The following is a 15,756-nucleotide window of genomic DNA, read 5'->3' on the forward strand; positions in this document are numbered from 1 at the left end:
CGTTTTGCCTTTGCAGGGCAATATATGTATATATTGTCCGATTTATTCCCCTGGCTAATTTATTGGTCTAATACTATTCCCAGACAGTAATAATCTAAACTGTAAACACAAAGCTCTCCCAAACAGTGCTAATCTGAACATTTTCATACATTGTTTTATGAACAGATTTGCCAAGCTGTTATTGCGGCTGCCTGCTTTGCGCTCGATTGGCCTGAAGTGTCTTGAACATCTCTTCTTTTTCAAGTTAATCGGGGACACGCCCATTGACACTTTCCTAATGGAAATGCTCGAAACGCCACACCAAATGACGTAAAGGAATGATTTTGTTAATCTTCACCCCTCTGAAAGCATTTCACAGAATGCCTCTGTAAAGCAATGACAGAGGGTGCAGTTTCTGTACAGAGCACTACAAGAGGCCAGCACAGGACACATCTCAATGGAGACTTCTTTGTCCAGACTGATAAACATCTCACACTGCAGCCTAAGAGAGGATTGAACTACAAGTAATTCTAGCCTGGCATTTCATCAGAAGCATTGCGTAATCAGCAAAATACTGTGCAACCTTTCACTACGGAATACCATATAAACACAATGGATTTAGTGAGTTTTTTTTCCTGGTTTGCATGAACATTTGGGAGATCTCACCAAGTTCTATGAATATTTCTGCTGAAAACAACTCAAAGGTCTAATGGTTTCTCATTTATTCTGCCTTAAAGAGGTCTACCTCTGCATTCAACTGAGTTCAACTCATTTACAGCCAAACCGCCTCATCTCTGAAATAATTTGCTGTGAATTTTCAGATTTCATGTGAGGATACAAAATTCCTCAATACCTCAGATGCACTTCTTCATACAACTGTCCTTAACCGTTACATCACTGTCCTGGTGTGTCTGCCATTGGAACCTCTTGCTTCAGACTCTAGCGTTCAGTGTTGAGTATGCACTGACTTGATTTCCGTATCCGATTTTCATGTTGATATGAAAGATCCAGGACCATAGTAAAATAGCTGTTTTTTTCCAGGCACTTATTATTTTTTTTTTTTTCAAGCAGAGTTGACTATGTCAGGTTACTAGAAGTCCATCTTTGTGAGGAAGAAACTGCACACTATTTCGATTCAGTTTGAAGTCCTTTTTTTTTTTTTTTTGGAAGAGATATATGAATAACAGAATGCTCTAAAAAAAATGAAAAGCAGGTGTGCTCCTGGCCGAACTCACGTTAGATGAAACTATAATGATTAATTGCAAGAATTTTTTAAAAACTAAAATATTGAAGATTTCCATTATGTTTTGCCTCTATAATTCAGCATAAATATGTATTAAGTATTTCCAAAGATGTTCAATCATGTTTATATATCAACTAATAATTCCCAGTGGGTTGGTGTTCCTGATTTGAAAATATGCAAAGAGTTAAAGGAATCCAGATGATAGTCTGGCCTCAGGGAATTACAAGGTTTGGGAAGTGCTATGTCTGCCCTCTATTGGAAGATTTGTAACATTGCAGCTATACCAATTTGCTATATGAATTAGAAAAGAACTACATGGACATTTCTACAGTTTAAGTGTTTGGTATTCATAATCAAAATGCTTTGCAAACATTGGAAAAATAACCATTCTTAAGCCTCAGGTTCATACAAATGTGTATTTTTATTGTATTTTTTTGCTTATATTGTCCAGTGTCTCCATTCTTTGTCATAACAAGGAAAAACATTCAGTGGTAATACAGATTTCACAATGCCAATGCTATTGATGCATGAAACCTCAATTGCACATTGAGCCAATCTGAACCAGTGTTTTCATAATTAAAGTGACATAAAGAGAATTTCTGAAGAATGTTCTGGTTGGTCTTTTTACATGCAGTTACAATTAATGGAAACTGAAGCTTTCAAAAATTATGGAAAAGTTGCAAAAGGACCATACAAATTGTCATAAAGTGGTCCATTCTACTTGTGTGTTATATTCTGAGTTTTCTTAAGTCATATGAGGAACAAAATGGAATTTAAGTCTGTGTTCCACAGAAGAAAGAAGGTTATAAGTGTTTGGAACGACATGAGAGTGAGTAAATGAGGACAGAATTTTTATATTTGAGTAAAGTATCCTTTTAATTAATTAATTATTAGCGGTCATAGTGCAAAGGACCTACTGATTTATTTAGACAACACATTCTGGCAATAGTCCATACTTTATGGGCCATACAACATGATGACAATAGGGCATTGTCTAAAATGCATATAAGCAGCATGTACTGCTTACATGATTGTTATACAGGACCTAACCTTATCAATGGTCAAATGTTCTTATGCTTTGACCAAGTAGAAATTTTAATCAACCATTAAGGAAGATATATGGAATTATGTTTGGTTGTTCCGCTTTAAATGTTTTTATATCTTGTGGGCCTTTCATGACTTCAAATCAAGCATGTTTAGAATGTGCAGAAAATAATAAAATATTCCTTACTGAGGTATAAAAAAGGAAAGGAAAAAAAAAAAAAAACAGGCTCACTGTTAAGCATTCTTGGGTTTGGGGGTGCACCGTGTGGGACTAGTAAAACAGGGTTTAGACCATCAGGAGCCAGGCACATCTTATCAGATATCTGCTACAATAATTATGTGCCCGCTGTCAGACATCATTTTCTCTAAATCTTTCACCAGTCTGCAATAATTCCCTGTGAGACACCAACTCATCACAGCAATGTCAGCAATACATGAAAGAGATGCATTTTAAGAGTTATCTGTTTTGGTACAAAGTGTCATTTTATCGCAATATCACTATTTCTTCAGTTCTTTGTTGTAAAAATTGTTGGTCTAAGTTTTAATTTTAAAGTGGAGCCATACCCTCAAAACCTGGATTGATGGAAAGTTTACATAAAGGCTTCTCCGTTCCTCTGCCATTTTTCTTTCATCGTACCCTCGCCTGAGAGCTAAGGATGGCCTTTTTTTTTTTATAAAGGTAAACTGAGGGTGGATTGTGTATTGTCCTATTATATAATGTCTACAGTTCAAAAGACTATTAAATTTCAAACTCTAAAAATGACTGAGTTGTTTTCTTTAGAAATCATGAGAACAATCCATTAATATAAAATGTTAAACTTAAGATGTGCTTCACAGCTTCTCACAAAGCATATTAAGTCTTGTTGAAAGAAAATTCCTATGGACTCCACAGGGTTAAAGGTGAATGAATAATTTACATAAAGGGGAAAAAATAAGAATTTAAATGGAGATTTACCCAATTCTTCAATGCATCAAAGTCAAACCTTGAAACTGAAGAGGCAAATTTCTACTTATGTATCAAATCTGAAATATAAGAAAATAATGCTTAAAAACAATTAAAGCTTTCTAGAGACATTTCTCGATTACATAAATATTGGATAATTGCAAACACTTAAAAACAAAAGGCAAACATGCAACAGCAAAAAAGTCTTGCTGAACAAAATAAAATAACTTACAGCATTTCATTTTTGGTATGTCTACCATAAGTACATCCATCCTCACCCAAATCAATAAAACACTAGATTTGATAGAAAATGTTTACTCTTCAATAATAAATTAAGGTAAAGTGAAAAGATAGGTCATTTCAGTCAAAGTACATTAAGAAGAGGAAGGCTTAAAGATGCGTGAGATTGTCACTATTCGGAGCAGATAGGACCTGCCCATCTGTCAGATAACCCTTTATGTGCTATCCAAAGCATTGTAAAAGAAACACAATCAAGTTACCGCTCTGAAAACTTCAACAAAAGTCTTTGAAGTACTGCGCTTTAACTTAGCGATCACTCCTCCACAGTTTGATGGTCTTGTCACTCTCTAGGGATGCAGATGCAATGATGTTCTCAGTAGGGTGACAAGCTGTCGAGATCACTACATCTAAGGGGAAAAAAAACACACTACATTTTCACAATGACTCATTTCTTATGTTAACAAAACGAAAGTTAAAGACTGCAGTTTGTTTAGGTCTGGGAGGTGTTCAGTTATGAATGTCATATCATACCTGTGTGGCCCTGTAATTTCTGCACAATTTCTTTGGTCTGCAAGTTCCAAATATACACAATGTTGTCTTCAGAGCCTGAGACAATCCACTGAATGAGAGCATGACAGATTTAAGTTACACAAAAAGGAACTTGTAGAAAAACAGGAACTGTATGAGATGCAGGTGAAGTTGTTTTATAGAACCTGCCTTTCCACCAGTCACAGAAAAATTGGCAAACACACAATACTTCTCATTCTTATGGCCAGTATACGTTTTAAGGCACTAAAAAAAAAAAATAATAAAAAAAAAACACATTATATCAGTTAAAATACAATTTTTACAATTCATTCAGAAGAACATCCCATGGTAAAATGTTGACCATTAGCAACCAACATTACTGGAATACCTTTCCTTTGCTGTAGTCCCAAAGCTTTAAGGTGCTGTGAAAGAAAGGAGATTCTTTTTTATTACTGTTCACACTTTTGAGTTTTAATGTTATATTGTTTCAGAAACTGAGTAAAAAATATAATTATTGACTAGGGATTCACTTACTTACGGAAGCCCTGAACCGCAAGGTGGAAGAAAAAAAAAAGGTGAGAAAAAAAAAGAAGTGTCTCAGTTCCTTCCTGAGCCTAAGTCTTAAAAAAAATTCTCTCTCTTCCTACATTTTTTTTTCTCTCTTCAAAAAAAATGTTGTTTTTTTTCTCTTCAACATTTTTTTTCTCTCATCCAAAAATTTTTTTCTCTCCAAAAATTTTTTTTCTCTTTTCAAAAAAATGCATGTGTTACCAACCTTGGCCACCAGGTGCCACTATCAGTAAACATGTAATCTTATGCTTTTAACACTTTCTCTGTTGCTAAATAGCTGAATAATACATTTATTATTTATTTAAGGGTTTGCAAACCTTAAGACAAAATCAGGTGCCTAATTGAGGTTGTACTGTGAATGTGAATGTAAGAATAAGTGCAATTTGTAAAATATCCATGATGTAATTAAAGATGAGTGGACTCTTTTGTAATGAAAAATACTTTAAGGTAAAAGCTGGATGGCTACCATAAGTAAAATATTTTTCAATTGTGTAAATTATAACAGAACGCTAACGTGAAATAAGTTTAAAATGCGATAACGCTCACTTCTGGCCGGAGATGATGTGATGTATGGTTCCGCGGCTTCAAATAACCAAGGAAAACACTGAAGTACACAACTCAATATACTTATACGTTTTATTTTTATTCAATAATTTAAGTTTATTCGGTTTATAGAGCACATTTAAAAACTGCTAAACAAAGTGCTGTACAGAAATAAAAATAAAAAGTATTTTAAGTATTAAAACCCCAGGGGGTGAGCTGCAGGTTGATCCCATTAATACAAGTACAATTATCCTGGCAAACATTTGATATTGCTAACAATCCACAGTAGATTGACTTTGGGACATTTAGAGCATCAACAAAAGAGTCTATATATTCATTAGGGGAACTTAAAATTATTGTACAATTCACCACATTAATTCATATGACTACCCGGTATACACAAACTCCTTACACAGCAAATCTCTAAAACACATAAATATCCACAGAATACATAATTAAATACCACACATCATAAATACACACCATCAATGATTAGTCAATACATGCCTTTAATATCACTCAAGCTAAATACATAGCCGTTGTCAGTTACATTACAGAATGCATATGGAGAGATAAACAACCTGCCCTCATACCCCAACTCACACACACTCATGATAATAAACGCCGGGGGACGAATAAATAACATTACACATAACATTCAATGAGGCCTCCCTGAAGAAAAGACACCCACAAGCATGTAAAATAAATAACCCAACAACAAAATGACCTGCTGGCTTCCTAACCCGCTACCGGACGTGGGATACAGCATTCGTAGAACTCATCAACAGCGGCCACCTAAACCTCGAGTTCAAGATTACCCCGAAGTCGCAAATAACCCCTCCCAATTTACTCACGGCGTTTTTGCAGCCAGCCCACGGCAGCTCCGGCAAAAACATTTGCAGTACCAAACCCCCCCAACAACAGAAATCATTATACTTTTATAGATTCACGCCCATACTGCTAATACAAAACAGGTGTGTGTAGCCTACTATTCTTCTCCCCGGCAGAACCCAGGGAGCGATACTATAGGTGATTCCTCACCAATTTGTTTGGGATGAGCATTTTACATCGGCGTAACTATCTAGCTCATGTTTAGACAGACCAACAATATTTGGATATTTATTTGACATTCTTCATCTGGAACTCTTCACTTCTGCAGTAGACAGTGTGTTTCAAAAGCACAGACAAATTGTTATAATAAAATATATTATTATAATTAAATTCCACCATGAAAGTCTGCACATGACATCCTCGTTCAGTCATGAGGATTTAATTTATAAATGATCTTTTCGTTTAGAAATTAGATTACTTACAACAATATTAACATTACCAGATGTACCCCTAACACTTCAAAAGGTCAGACATAATAATTTCCCCATGTTACCCGTTTTCCTCGATACATTCCTTCGCTTCCACCATGTAACACTGAGCAAACGGCATAGATGGTTTAGAAAGACCAACAATTTCAAACAAAAAAATAACTCCAGTTGTTACACGACAACAAATGCCATATCAAACATATGTAACCTGATTTTGTCTTAAGGTTTGCAAACCCTTAAATAAATAATAAATGTATTATTCAGCTATATAGCAACAGAGAAAGCATTAAAAGCATAAGATTACATGTTTACTGATAGTGGCACCTGGTGGCCAAAGTTGGTACCGCATGCATTTTTTTGAAGAGAGAAAAAAAAAAATTTGAAGAGAGAAAAAAAAAATCTGGGAAGAGAGAAAAAAAAATTAAGACTTAGGCTCAGGAAGGAACTGAGACACTATTTTTTTTTTTTCACTGTTATTTTTTTTTTCCAGCTTGCGGCTCAGGGCTTCCGTACTTACTTGTCCAGTGTTGCAGCTAGAATGTATTTGCCATTTGGAGAAAACTTCACAAACGAGACAGGAGGGTTGTCATCATCTGAAAATGAAGCACAGATCAGTGTTCCATTAATACACTCTCCTTACATTAAGAGAGAGAGGCATTACATTTATTCAAATAATGTACATCGTATGCACATCCATTCATTCAAACACACAAACACCATCCATCCAACCATCTGGTAAAACAATATTCCAAATTTGTGGCTAAAACAAAAAAATCTAAAACTGTGTAGTCTTTATCGCATTAGCCTAAAAAAAATAAAAACAAAAATCTGTTGCCATGTTTGTGAGCTTTAACAGTATACAAGTACAGAAGAGTCACATACCAATAAGAGTTTTCAGACATTGTCCAGATGCAGTGTCCCACAATCGACTGAAAAATATAGGACAACATCGATAATGTCTTCATGCATAAATAATGTCTTCACTTAGGTCTTAAAGAACGAGAAATGATGATGGCTTACTTAATTGTGCTACAAGTGATTTTTGTAATACCATGCATAAAGTGTCCCAACTACCTCATAGATGTCACTGATATACAGGACTGTGCAAAAGTTTTAAGCACTTGTGAAAAACTTAAAAAGTGAGGATTTCTTAAAAAAATTATGACAAATAGTTTTCATTAATCAATTAACGTCATACAAAGTCCAGTAAACAGAAAAAGAGCTAAATCAATATTTGGTGTGAACACTTTTGCCTTCAAAACAGCACCAATTCTCCTACTTACACCTGGACACAGTTTGTCTTGGTTGATGGCAGATAGGATGTTCCAAGCTTCTTGGAGAATTCGCCACAGTTCTTTTATTTATTTAGGCTGTCTCAATTATTTCTGTCTCTTCGTGTAATCCCAGACTCACCCGATGTTCAGTGGGGGGCTCTATGAGAGCCATGCCATGTGTTGCAGGGCTCCCTGTTCTTCTATTCTATTATTTGCAAAAGGAATGTTTGGAAGTATAAAATTTATATTTCCTATTGACACACTAAAGTAGCAGTTAACACATTATTTATCTTAAGACAAATGTTTTTGGGAAACATCTTATGTGCCTAAGACTTTTGCACAGTACTGTAGGTGTCCTGAGAATCACAACTGTCTCTGTGACAGTCTAGGCTCTTTAAACAGCAAAAAAAATTGTCAGGGGAAGTATTAGCTTATGCTGTGGTAAGGGCTACACAAAATCATTATTGTAGGTAATTTCCCTTGATACTGTAATTGCGATTAATAGAATTAATTGATTACATTAAAATACCTATTTTGGAACGGGGGGCCTGGGTAGCTCAGCGAGTATTGACGCTGGCTACCACCCCTGCAGTCGCAAGTTTGAATCCAGGGTGTGCTGAGTGACTCCAGCCAGATCTCCTAAGCAACCAAATTGGCCCGGTTGCTAGGGAGGGTAGAGTCACATGGGGTAACCTCCTCATGGTCGCTATAATGTGTGGTTCTTGCTCTCGGTGGGGCGTGTGGTGAATTGTGCGTAGATGCCGCGGAGAATAGCATGGGCCTCCACACGCACTCAACAAGCCATGTGATAAGATGCGCGGATTGACTGTCTCAGACGCGGAGGCAACTGTGATTCGTCCTCACGATGCCACCACGAGGACTTAGAGCACACTGGGAATTAGGCATTCCAAATTGGCGAGAAACAAATTATAAAAATAAAAAAATAATTATTATTATTTTGGTAGGGAAACTGCATGGCATATTTTGGTACTAGGGGTTGTACGAATACTAATTTTTAATAGTTGACTAGTCAGGTCTATTATTAGAGTCGAATTCGACTAGTCATGACGTCATTCCATTTATGTGCATGCGCAATACAGATATGGATAATGTTTAATCCAAAACAAACTGAGAACTGTTTCTGAATAACATTATTATAACTGTTCTATCAGTTAATAAAGACGATGTCTAAATGTTCAACATCACAATGGACCTCAAAGCAGCATGAAAAACAAAACTGTTATACATATTTTGTATAAATGATACACAGAAGTGAGCAATGGACTTGTGATTGGTTACCATGCACAACCGCTGCAAAAACCCATGTAAAAGACAAAATTAATCATACATTTTGACGCAACACGAGTAGACATGGACTGCTTTAAATAACACTTCTCACTATCAGTTAATTTTGGAAGCTGTAATTGTAATCTTCTTCATTTTTTCCAATTAATTGTGCAGCCCTGCTTCAACTCAATCAGAGAGCTCTCTGCTTTAATAAAAGTGCCCAACATGCAAAAACTTACCATAAACCATCATAGCTACTGGATACTATTAGAGAGCCATCTCTGTTAAAGTGAACCTGCAAACATTAGATTAAACTAACATGAACAACATCTGTATGCAAAAATATATATATATATATATTTTTTTTTTTAAATTTAAGAAGTTGAAATTTACCGCTGAGACTGGGTCAGAGTGGGCTGGCAGAGTCTTAAGACACTTCCCAGTTTTTACATCCCAAATCCGGACGCTCTCATCAAACTGTCAACATGAACAAGTTAACAGCTCACAATCACTAGTTGACATACAGTATCATTGCAATAATTTTCTGATATCAGGGCTCAACAATAATGATGGCCCGCTGGCCCAGAGCCAGTGTGTGAGAGTTTTGGGCCAGTTGACTGAACAATCACTCGCACTATCAGGCCAGTGCTGCGTTTCCATTAAATGTAACATTTGTAAATGCATTTTATGCCTTAATAAACTGAGACATTTTGATTTCTGTGATGTATTGATCAGTGCTGTTACAAATTTAAATTGCATTATCTAGATGGGTAACACAGATGAGGTTTTGTTAAAATTGTAAGAATAAAGTATAATAGTCTTGGAAGCATCAGTAAGATAGGTTGAAAATAATAAACCGATCGGTATTCTTTTTATTATTATTTTCTACCACAGTTTTTCAGCAAATCTAGTTTTTAATAATTTTTTAAGAAAAAAAAAAACAACATCTAAATGAAAAATGTATATATCCTCCTGAGACCTCCGCGTGACTTGCGTGTGCATTTTCCATTTAATTTTTTGATTTGTAACTAGTAGCACCTAATAAACAAGCAAAAAAATAATTTCTTAATTTCATTTTCCTAAAAATGTATGTCCTCATATGTGGACAGCAGGACTAAGTTGTGCAATTTTAAGAAATACCAAGCTATAGAAAGTCAGATCTGCTTAATCAAATAGTGTCCAGGAGTGTTGGTTATTCATGTTTTGAGACGTTATAGACATTACAGCTGATTTCTAGAAAGATGAATACATAATTCTGATTAAAAGTAATGGCCAGCATCATCAAATCACAGCATATCAAACGAAACTAGAGACACTACTCTTTATAACCAAACAGGTTTCAGTGAAAAAATTGGAAGATATTTCTTACCAGAGGCCCTTTTGTTGGCACTGCGCCCATAGAAGCAGTTTACGGAAATCGACGCCATGCTGTTTGATCACGTGACTCCGTGGGTCAGAAGTTTAACCCTTAAATGACTCAGAGTGTCCTGAACAGTAAGCAATGGGTTTAAATGAATTTAAATTATGCGTTGCGTATAGCGAATCCAAAATAGCGAGTACTCGCAAGAGGCCTCGGGGTCGCACATGGATATATATTATTTCACGCAAAAATACTGTACATGCATTGCTCAAAATAACATTTATCTTCTCTTTTGTTGCGGTGCAAGTAAAAATCTGATAAAAGAAAATTGTTGAGCCCTGCATATGCATATTTACTTTTATGCATTCAAAAAGTCTGCCTGTCTGTTTACTTACAGATCCAGAAACAACAAGATTTGACTGTGGGTTGAAATTACAACAGAAGACATAGTTGCTGTGGCCTTTCAGTGTCTTCAGACATTTTCCCTTCGAAAGCATGATAAAGAATTAGAGAAAGTCAGTTAAGGAGAAAATACTGATCTGGATGACATCTATAACATCAGTTAAAATGATTTAACAATGATTTACCAAACTCATGTCCCAGATCTTTAGTGTCTTGTCATCTGATGCAGACACCACAAGGTTTGAGTCTGAGGACCAGGCAACATCTGATATTCCCTGTAAAATTCAACATTAGTTGTATTCAGTTGATACAAAACACATCACAAATAGACACTAATGAATAAAAGGGCTTTTAAGGACCACCATCACATAAATTATCAAATAATTCCTGAAACCAGAAGGTCCTTGGGAGTTCTGCGACAACAAACACTTCCATTTCTCTCTAATATATCTAATGACTTGGCATATAAACTACCAATCAAAAGACTGAACACACCTACACATACTTTAACTTTTGAACATGAACTTATATTTTTTTTCTGAGTGACTATTTGCACTAGGTGGAGTATTTGCACTCAAATAGTCTGGTGGAAACACAGAAATTGAAGACAAACTACGCCCTCAAGTGTTGCTGCAATGTTGTAGTGTGTAATGACATTGTCTATGTGCTTTTCTTCATGCGGACGACCCGAGATCGATTCTGCTTTTTATCCCACTTTTTCCCATCCTGTTTCCTCTCTTAATATTTCCTTTAATATACTTATAATAACAAATTAAAATGAATATAAAAGTTGATTGCCTATCAGTGATTTGGTCATGGTAAAGGTTGAGGAGCGGAGAGAAAGGTTTGATCTGGGTAAACTTAACCATGGTTTTACTATAGTAATATTGTAGTAACCATATTTTTTGGCAGAAGTCATCGTTTTAATGCAATTGACCATGTTTTTACTACAGTTATATGATGTTAATATAGTAACAGTGTTTAATTTTTGTGGTTACTATGATTTTACTACAAAATACCATGGTGATACTATGGTTACTGTGGTAAAACCATGGTAAATTTAAGGTAAGGTTACGGTAAAGTTTAGGGGTAGGGGTTGGTGTAGGGTGTTTGTGGGACTAAATAAACAAACACACTGCAGTGATACTGTATATTAGTATTTAATCAAGAGTGCAAATATCATCTAACACCATCTGAACAGTGATAAGATGCTTTTTGTTGTTTACACAAAGTATAAATAGCATTTATCGCTCTTCGCACTTTATGGAAAACTTTTTCACTGCAAATAGCCTCTGCCTAATTTTTTTAATTAAAGGTGCAGTATGTAAGATTCAGAAACCCTTGTTATTAATGACACATGTGGCTGTTAAGTGAACTGTAGTCAGCTATCTGTTGCTCATGCTTGCGCACACACTCCATAGGGACACGAGCATCGGACAAAACAATGACGTAACGTACAAAGAGACTGAACATGATTCACCGACATCATGCTGACAGATGAGGTTGCATAATTAAACAGTTATGATTATTTTACTACAAACTTTGAGACTAAACAAACTACTTATCAGCTAACATAGCATACTGTTACACACATACAGCCACATACTACTGAACTATCCCAGACAGTTTACTGTTGCACTGCACTGTTATGATGCACTACTGTATGTCATATGTTGTACTACGATCAAGAAACCAGCATATTTGCTTAAATTTATCCTGTATACCTGACTTTTAGTATAAAGAGAAGATCGTTGAAAGTTACAAAGCAAGGTAGCTTGCAATTCGTCAGCGTTAACAGGCAAGATCAAGTTAGCTAATATTACACAGATCAATCCTCATGGCACTATATTTCACATGCTTTGCAGTTATGTAAGCTTATCTGTCCAATAAGATGAACGCCAATTCAGGGTCGGTTTTGATCCCCAAAACCGAACGAAGGTCCCTCCAAGAATCAAATGCCCTGCCGATGTTCACTCTAGTTTTCGCTCAACCACGATCATGTTCCCGCTTAGCCAGATGATTTTTTTTTAGTTATTTTTTTGGCTTACTCAGAGTTTGTTTAGGAGTCTGTGTTGTGCTGGGAGCCGTACGTTTGCTGGATTCCATCTCTAAGATAACGTTACCTAGTGTTGCAGTTTGTTGACGCTGCTGAATAGCGGAAGAGACGCTACTGTCTGAGGCAAGGCTCTCGGGAGCGCGCATAAACGTCACATCCTTTGGATTTTCCCGGCAAAAGCAACCCGCTCCCTTCGCATGAAAATCAGTCTACAGGCTTTAATAGGCAACCTAGGGAGTCCGGGAAGGGCTCATTTTTTAAGTTGCGTTACAAGCCGTTCACATATTGGCAAAAAAAAAAAAAATTACATGAAAACTGATACATATTGCACCTTTAAAATTTCAGTTTTGTAAAGAAATGTATTAGTAGGCACAATTTATATTTTGTCTGCAAAACTAAATTCAAGCATATTAGCATATGCATTTAGATCAAAAGATTTCTAAGAGAATTAGACATTTCATTAAATTCAGTCAAGTGTGTCCAGACTTTTGACTGATAATGTAAGTCAGCAGACATTAAGAAAACCACAAGCGACCAAATGTTGCTGCATTTATAATTGATTGAACTTGAACTTAAAAATTAGGCAACGAGAAAATTACCTAATTAGAATGAAATAAAACTTACAAGTTTATGTCCTGCGAGAGACTTTTCAAATTTTCCATCATAAGCACCCCATATTTTGATGAGCTTGTCTGCCGCTAAAAGAAGAAAAAAGCATTTACAAACAGTTGTTGTTTTGTAGGCAACAATATTTTAGCACAACACAGACAAATAAATCCCTCTTACATGAACTAGCCAACCATTCACCACTAGGGCTGAATTTCACAGAAGATATAGCTTTTGTGTGGCCTGCGAGAGTAAACTTCAAGGAGTAGTTTGGCTTGACTGGAGCAGACTGTTGAGAAAGAGAAGCATAAGGATTATTACATGAACGGACAGAAAATTCAACAATCATCACTTGAAATCACACTGATTCTTACTGCTATTTAAATCTCTTTAACAAAGTTAAGAAAACTGAAAGGCAAGATCTGTACCTTAGAGGATGATGTCGTTGAATGTGACTTATGTGTTTCTGCATCTGGCTTCTCCACTGATGCCATCACTGCAGATCATGTGGATCAAACTACAAGGACTCTAAATGAGATAGAAAGAGAACAACAAGAATAGATCATAAAAGTAATTTATTTAACACAGAAGAGGGAAGTACCTGATTGCAGTTAATGAATGCCACAAATTCAGATGATTCTGCAAAAACTTTACATTATGATGGTAAAGGTGGATAACTGGTGAGGCGTCTGAATGTAGAGCAAAAACACTTCCCCCCCCAAGCTTGTGCACTTGACAGCATAGGGCTGGTGCAAAATGTGCATGGCCTACCATGGGAGCCACCCTACTGTAGTCAAGCCAGTTCCTTCCTCTTACTAACCAATGCATAGGTTTGACGCGAAGTGGACATTGTGTGACGTATGTTTTGGCAGCCAGGCACATTTAATTAAGTTATAACAGTAACTGTTGCTGTGGCCTCATCATGCACACAAGCATGCCAGTGCTGTCACTCACCCAGTTAGCATGGCTAAAAACAGACACAACAATCATTCCATTCAGCTCAAGTTTCCATATCACACGTGAGACGAAATACGAACAAACAAGGAAATAACTTACTGGAAGGTTCTCACCTTAACTTTTGCTTTCAAACGAGTCGCTGGGAAGAATAATGACAAAGCAGCATGAAGAAAGCACGCTTCAGGATATTTGCTGAGCCAAATAGAAATTACATGGTCACAACTGCGCATGTGCGGCATTTAATAACAACTTATGAAGGGAGGCGTCGTCGAAACCTATTTGGCTTCTCTTAATAAATGGTGTGAGCAAAATAATATGACGATTGTGCGATGGATACGGCAAAGATCTCCACAGTAATAAAGGGAAAATATGTTTATTTTGCGTTGTGCAGAAATGATATGGTAGAAATGATAACTGACAACAAGCATATTTAACATGTTCAAAGTTCAATACAAAAATAATATTACTTAAATAATAATTTTTTAAAAACTATTCAAGGGTATCAAAAGAAAATATGGCATCTGGCAAGTTATACAAATAAAAAATATAGAAATTTTTTTCACTATGCTTTTTTTACACACATTTACTGTCTATAGAGTATTTAATTTTTTTCACCCCATAAATAAACACGTTAACCTTTCTATTGCAAAAAATGTCTTAATATTTTATGGAACATTTTTTTTATCAATAAAATTAAATGGTCGGAAAACAAACCTAATTTAAATGTATTTCTTATAGAATATTACAATAGGACCGTTTCGCCGTTTTCGGACGAATACCAAACGGCGTTTTTGCGCCCTTAAAGGGCACTGCGGGAAGGAGACAACACACGAAGGAGTGTTCCAAACTAAAGTGAGAAACTCAAGACCTCCACGAAGGGCCCTTCCTCAACGCCGTTATCGAAGGGTACATGCGACGGTCACTTCGGCTGTGTCTCATTTGGAAGGACGCGTCCTGTGAAGGCTGCAGTATACCGAGTGTCCTCGTTTAAACGAGACGGCCTTCGTAGGACAAACGGAAATGGAACGTAACATGGTTGCTATGACAGCACGCCACTCTTTAACAAGCTCGAGCGCTTTGAGTGAGAAGGGAACAAAGTCCCTTTAGAAGGGAATGTATGAGGTACATTTTAGGAGAGTTATAATGATGTAAAGAGAAAAGAAAATAGATTTACAGGTGTACTTTTAGTCTAATACTTTATTTTAATTAATATTAATATAATTATACATATTATATACTCTGCACCCATCTACTGAGGTACTTCAACTTGGGAATTAACATTACTTGCGTTTGAACATCATATTTACGGGCAAATTGGCGTCATTTTTTTTAGACATTTCCGTTGAAGCAAAGAATTGTGGGTTGTGACAGTCCACGAAGGATACACCTCATGCATCCTCCGAAT

General features: G+C 36.2%; 2 protein-coding genes across 5 annotated transcripts in view; one reads left to right on the forward strand and one right to left on the reverse strand.

The window, feature by feature from the left end:
- The window catches only part of rxrab (retinoid x receptor, alpha b), a 93,094-nt gene extending 90,065 nt beyond the window's left edge, over positions 1-3,029 (forward strand). For all 3 annotated transcript variants that reach the window (XM_051657767.1, XM_051657778.1, XM_051657789.1), the window contains one exon: positions 166-3,029. In XM_051657767.1, the coding sequence (XP_051513727.1) occupies positions 166-313 (148 nt within the window). In that variant the 3' untranslated portion in view covers positions 314-3,029. The remainder of the gene's footprint in view (positions 1-165) is intronic.
- On the reverse strand, positions 1,620-14,691 carry LOC127417678 (WD repeat-containing protein 5-like). 2 transcript variants are annotated; one of them, XM_051657833.1, is made up of 14 exons: positions 14,451-14,691; positions 13,823-13,922; positions 13,575-13,683; positions 13,413-13,486; positions 10,918-11,007; positions 10,726-10,815; positions 9,364-9,447; positions 9,210-9,265; positions 7,292-7,338; positions 6,927-7,002; positions 4,366-4,399; positions 4,167-4,241; positions 3,981-4,068; positions 1,620-3,856 (listed from the first exon to the last, which is right to left on the reverse strand). In XM_051657833.1, the coding sequence occupies exons 2-14, from the start codon at positions 13,886-13,888 to the stop codon at positions 3,756-3,758; spliced, it is 990 nt and encodes a 329-aa protein (XP_051513793.1). In that variant the 5' UTR covers positions 13,889-13,922; positions 14,451-14,691; the 3' UTR covers positions 1,620-3,755. The 2 variants fall into 2 exon arrangements, with proteins under 2 accessions (XP_051513793.1, XP_051513784.1); XM_051657824.1 differs by having other exon boundaries at positions 14,465-14,687.
- Positions 14,692-15,756: the final 1,065 nt, after the last annotated feature.

The sequence above is a fragment of the Myxocyprinus asiaticus genome, chromosome 3, assembly GCF_019703515.2.
Source record: "Myxocyprinus asiaticus isolate MX2 ecotype Aquarium Trade chromosome 3, UBuf_Myxa_2, whole genome shotgun sequence".
In the NCBI taxonomy this organism is placed as follows: domain Eukaryota; kingdom Metazoa; phylum Chordata; class Actinopteri; order Cypriniformes; family Catostomidae; genus Myxocyprinus; species Myxocyprinus asiaticus.

Bases quoted from the DNA above. Each gene is read 5' to 3' on its own strand.
- LOC127417678 (XM_051657833.1), bottom strand. From the start codon at position 13,888: ATGGCATCAGTGGAGAAGCCAGATGCAGAAACACATAAGTCACATTCA. The intron at 13,487-13,574 runs GTAAGAGGGATT...TTCTTCTTTTAG, and splicing joins TGAATGGTTGGCTAGTTCAT to CGGCAGACAAGCTCATCAAA. The intron at 4,242-4,365 runs GTATTCCAGTAA...TTTTTTTTTTAG, and splicing joins GGGACTACAGCAAAGGAAAG to TGCCTTAAAACGTATACTGG.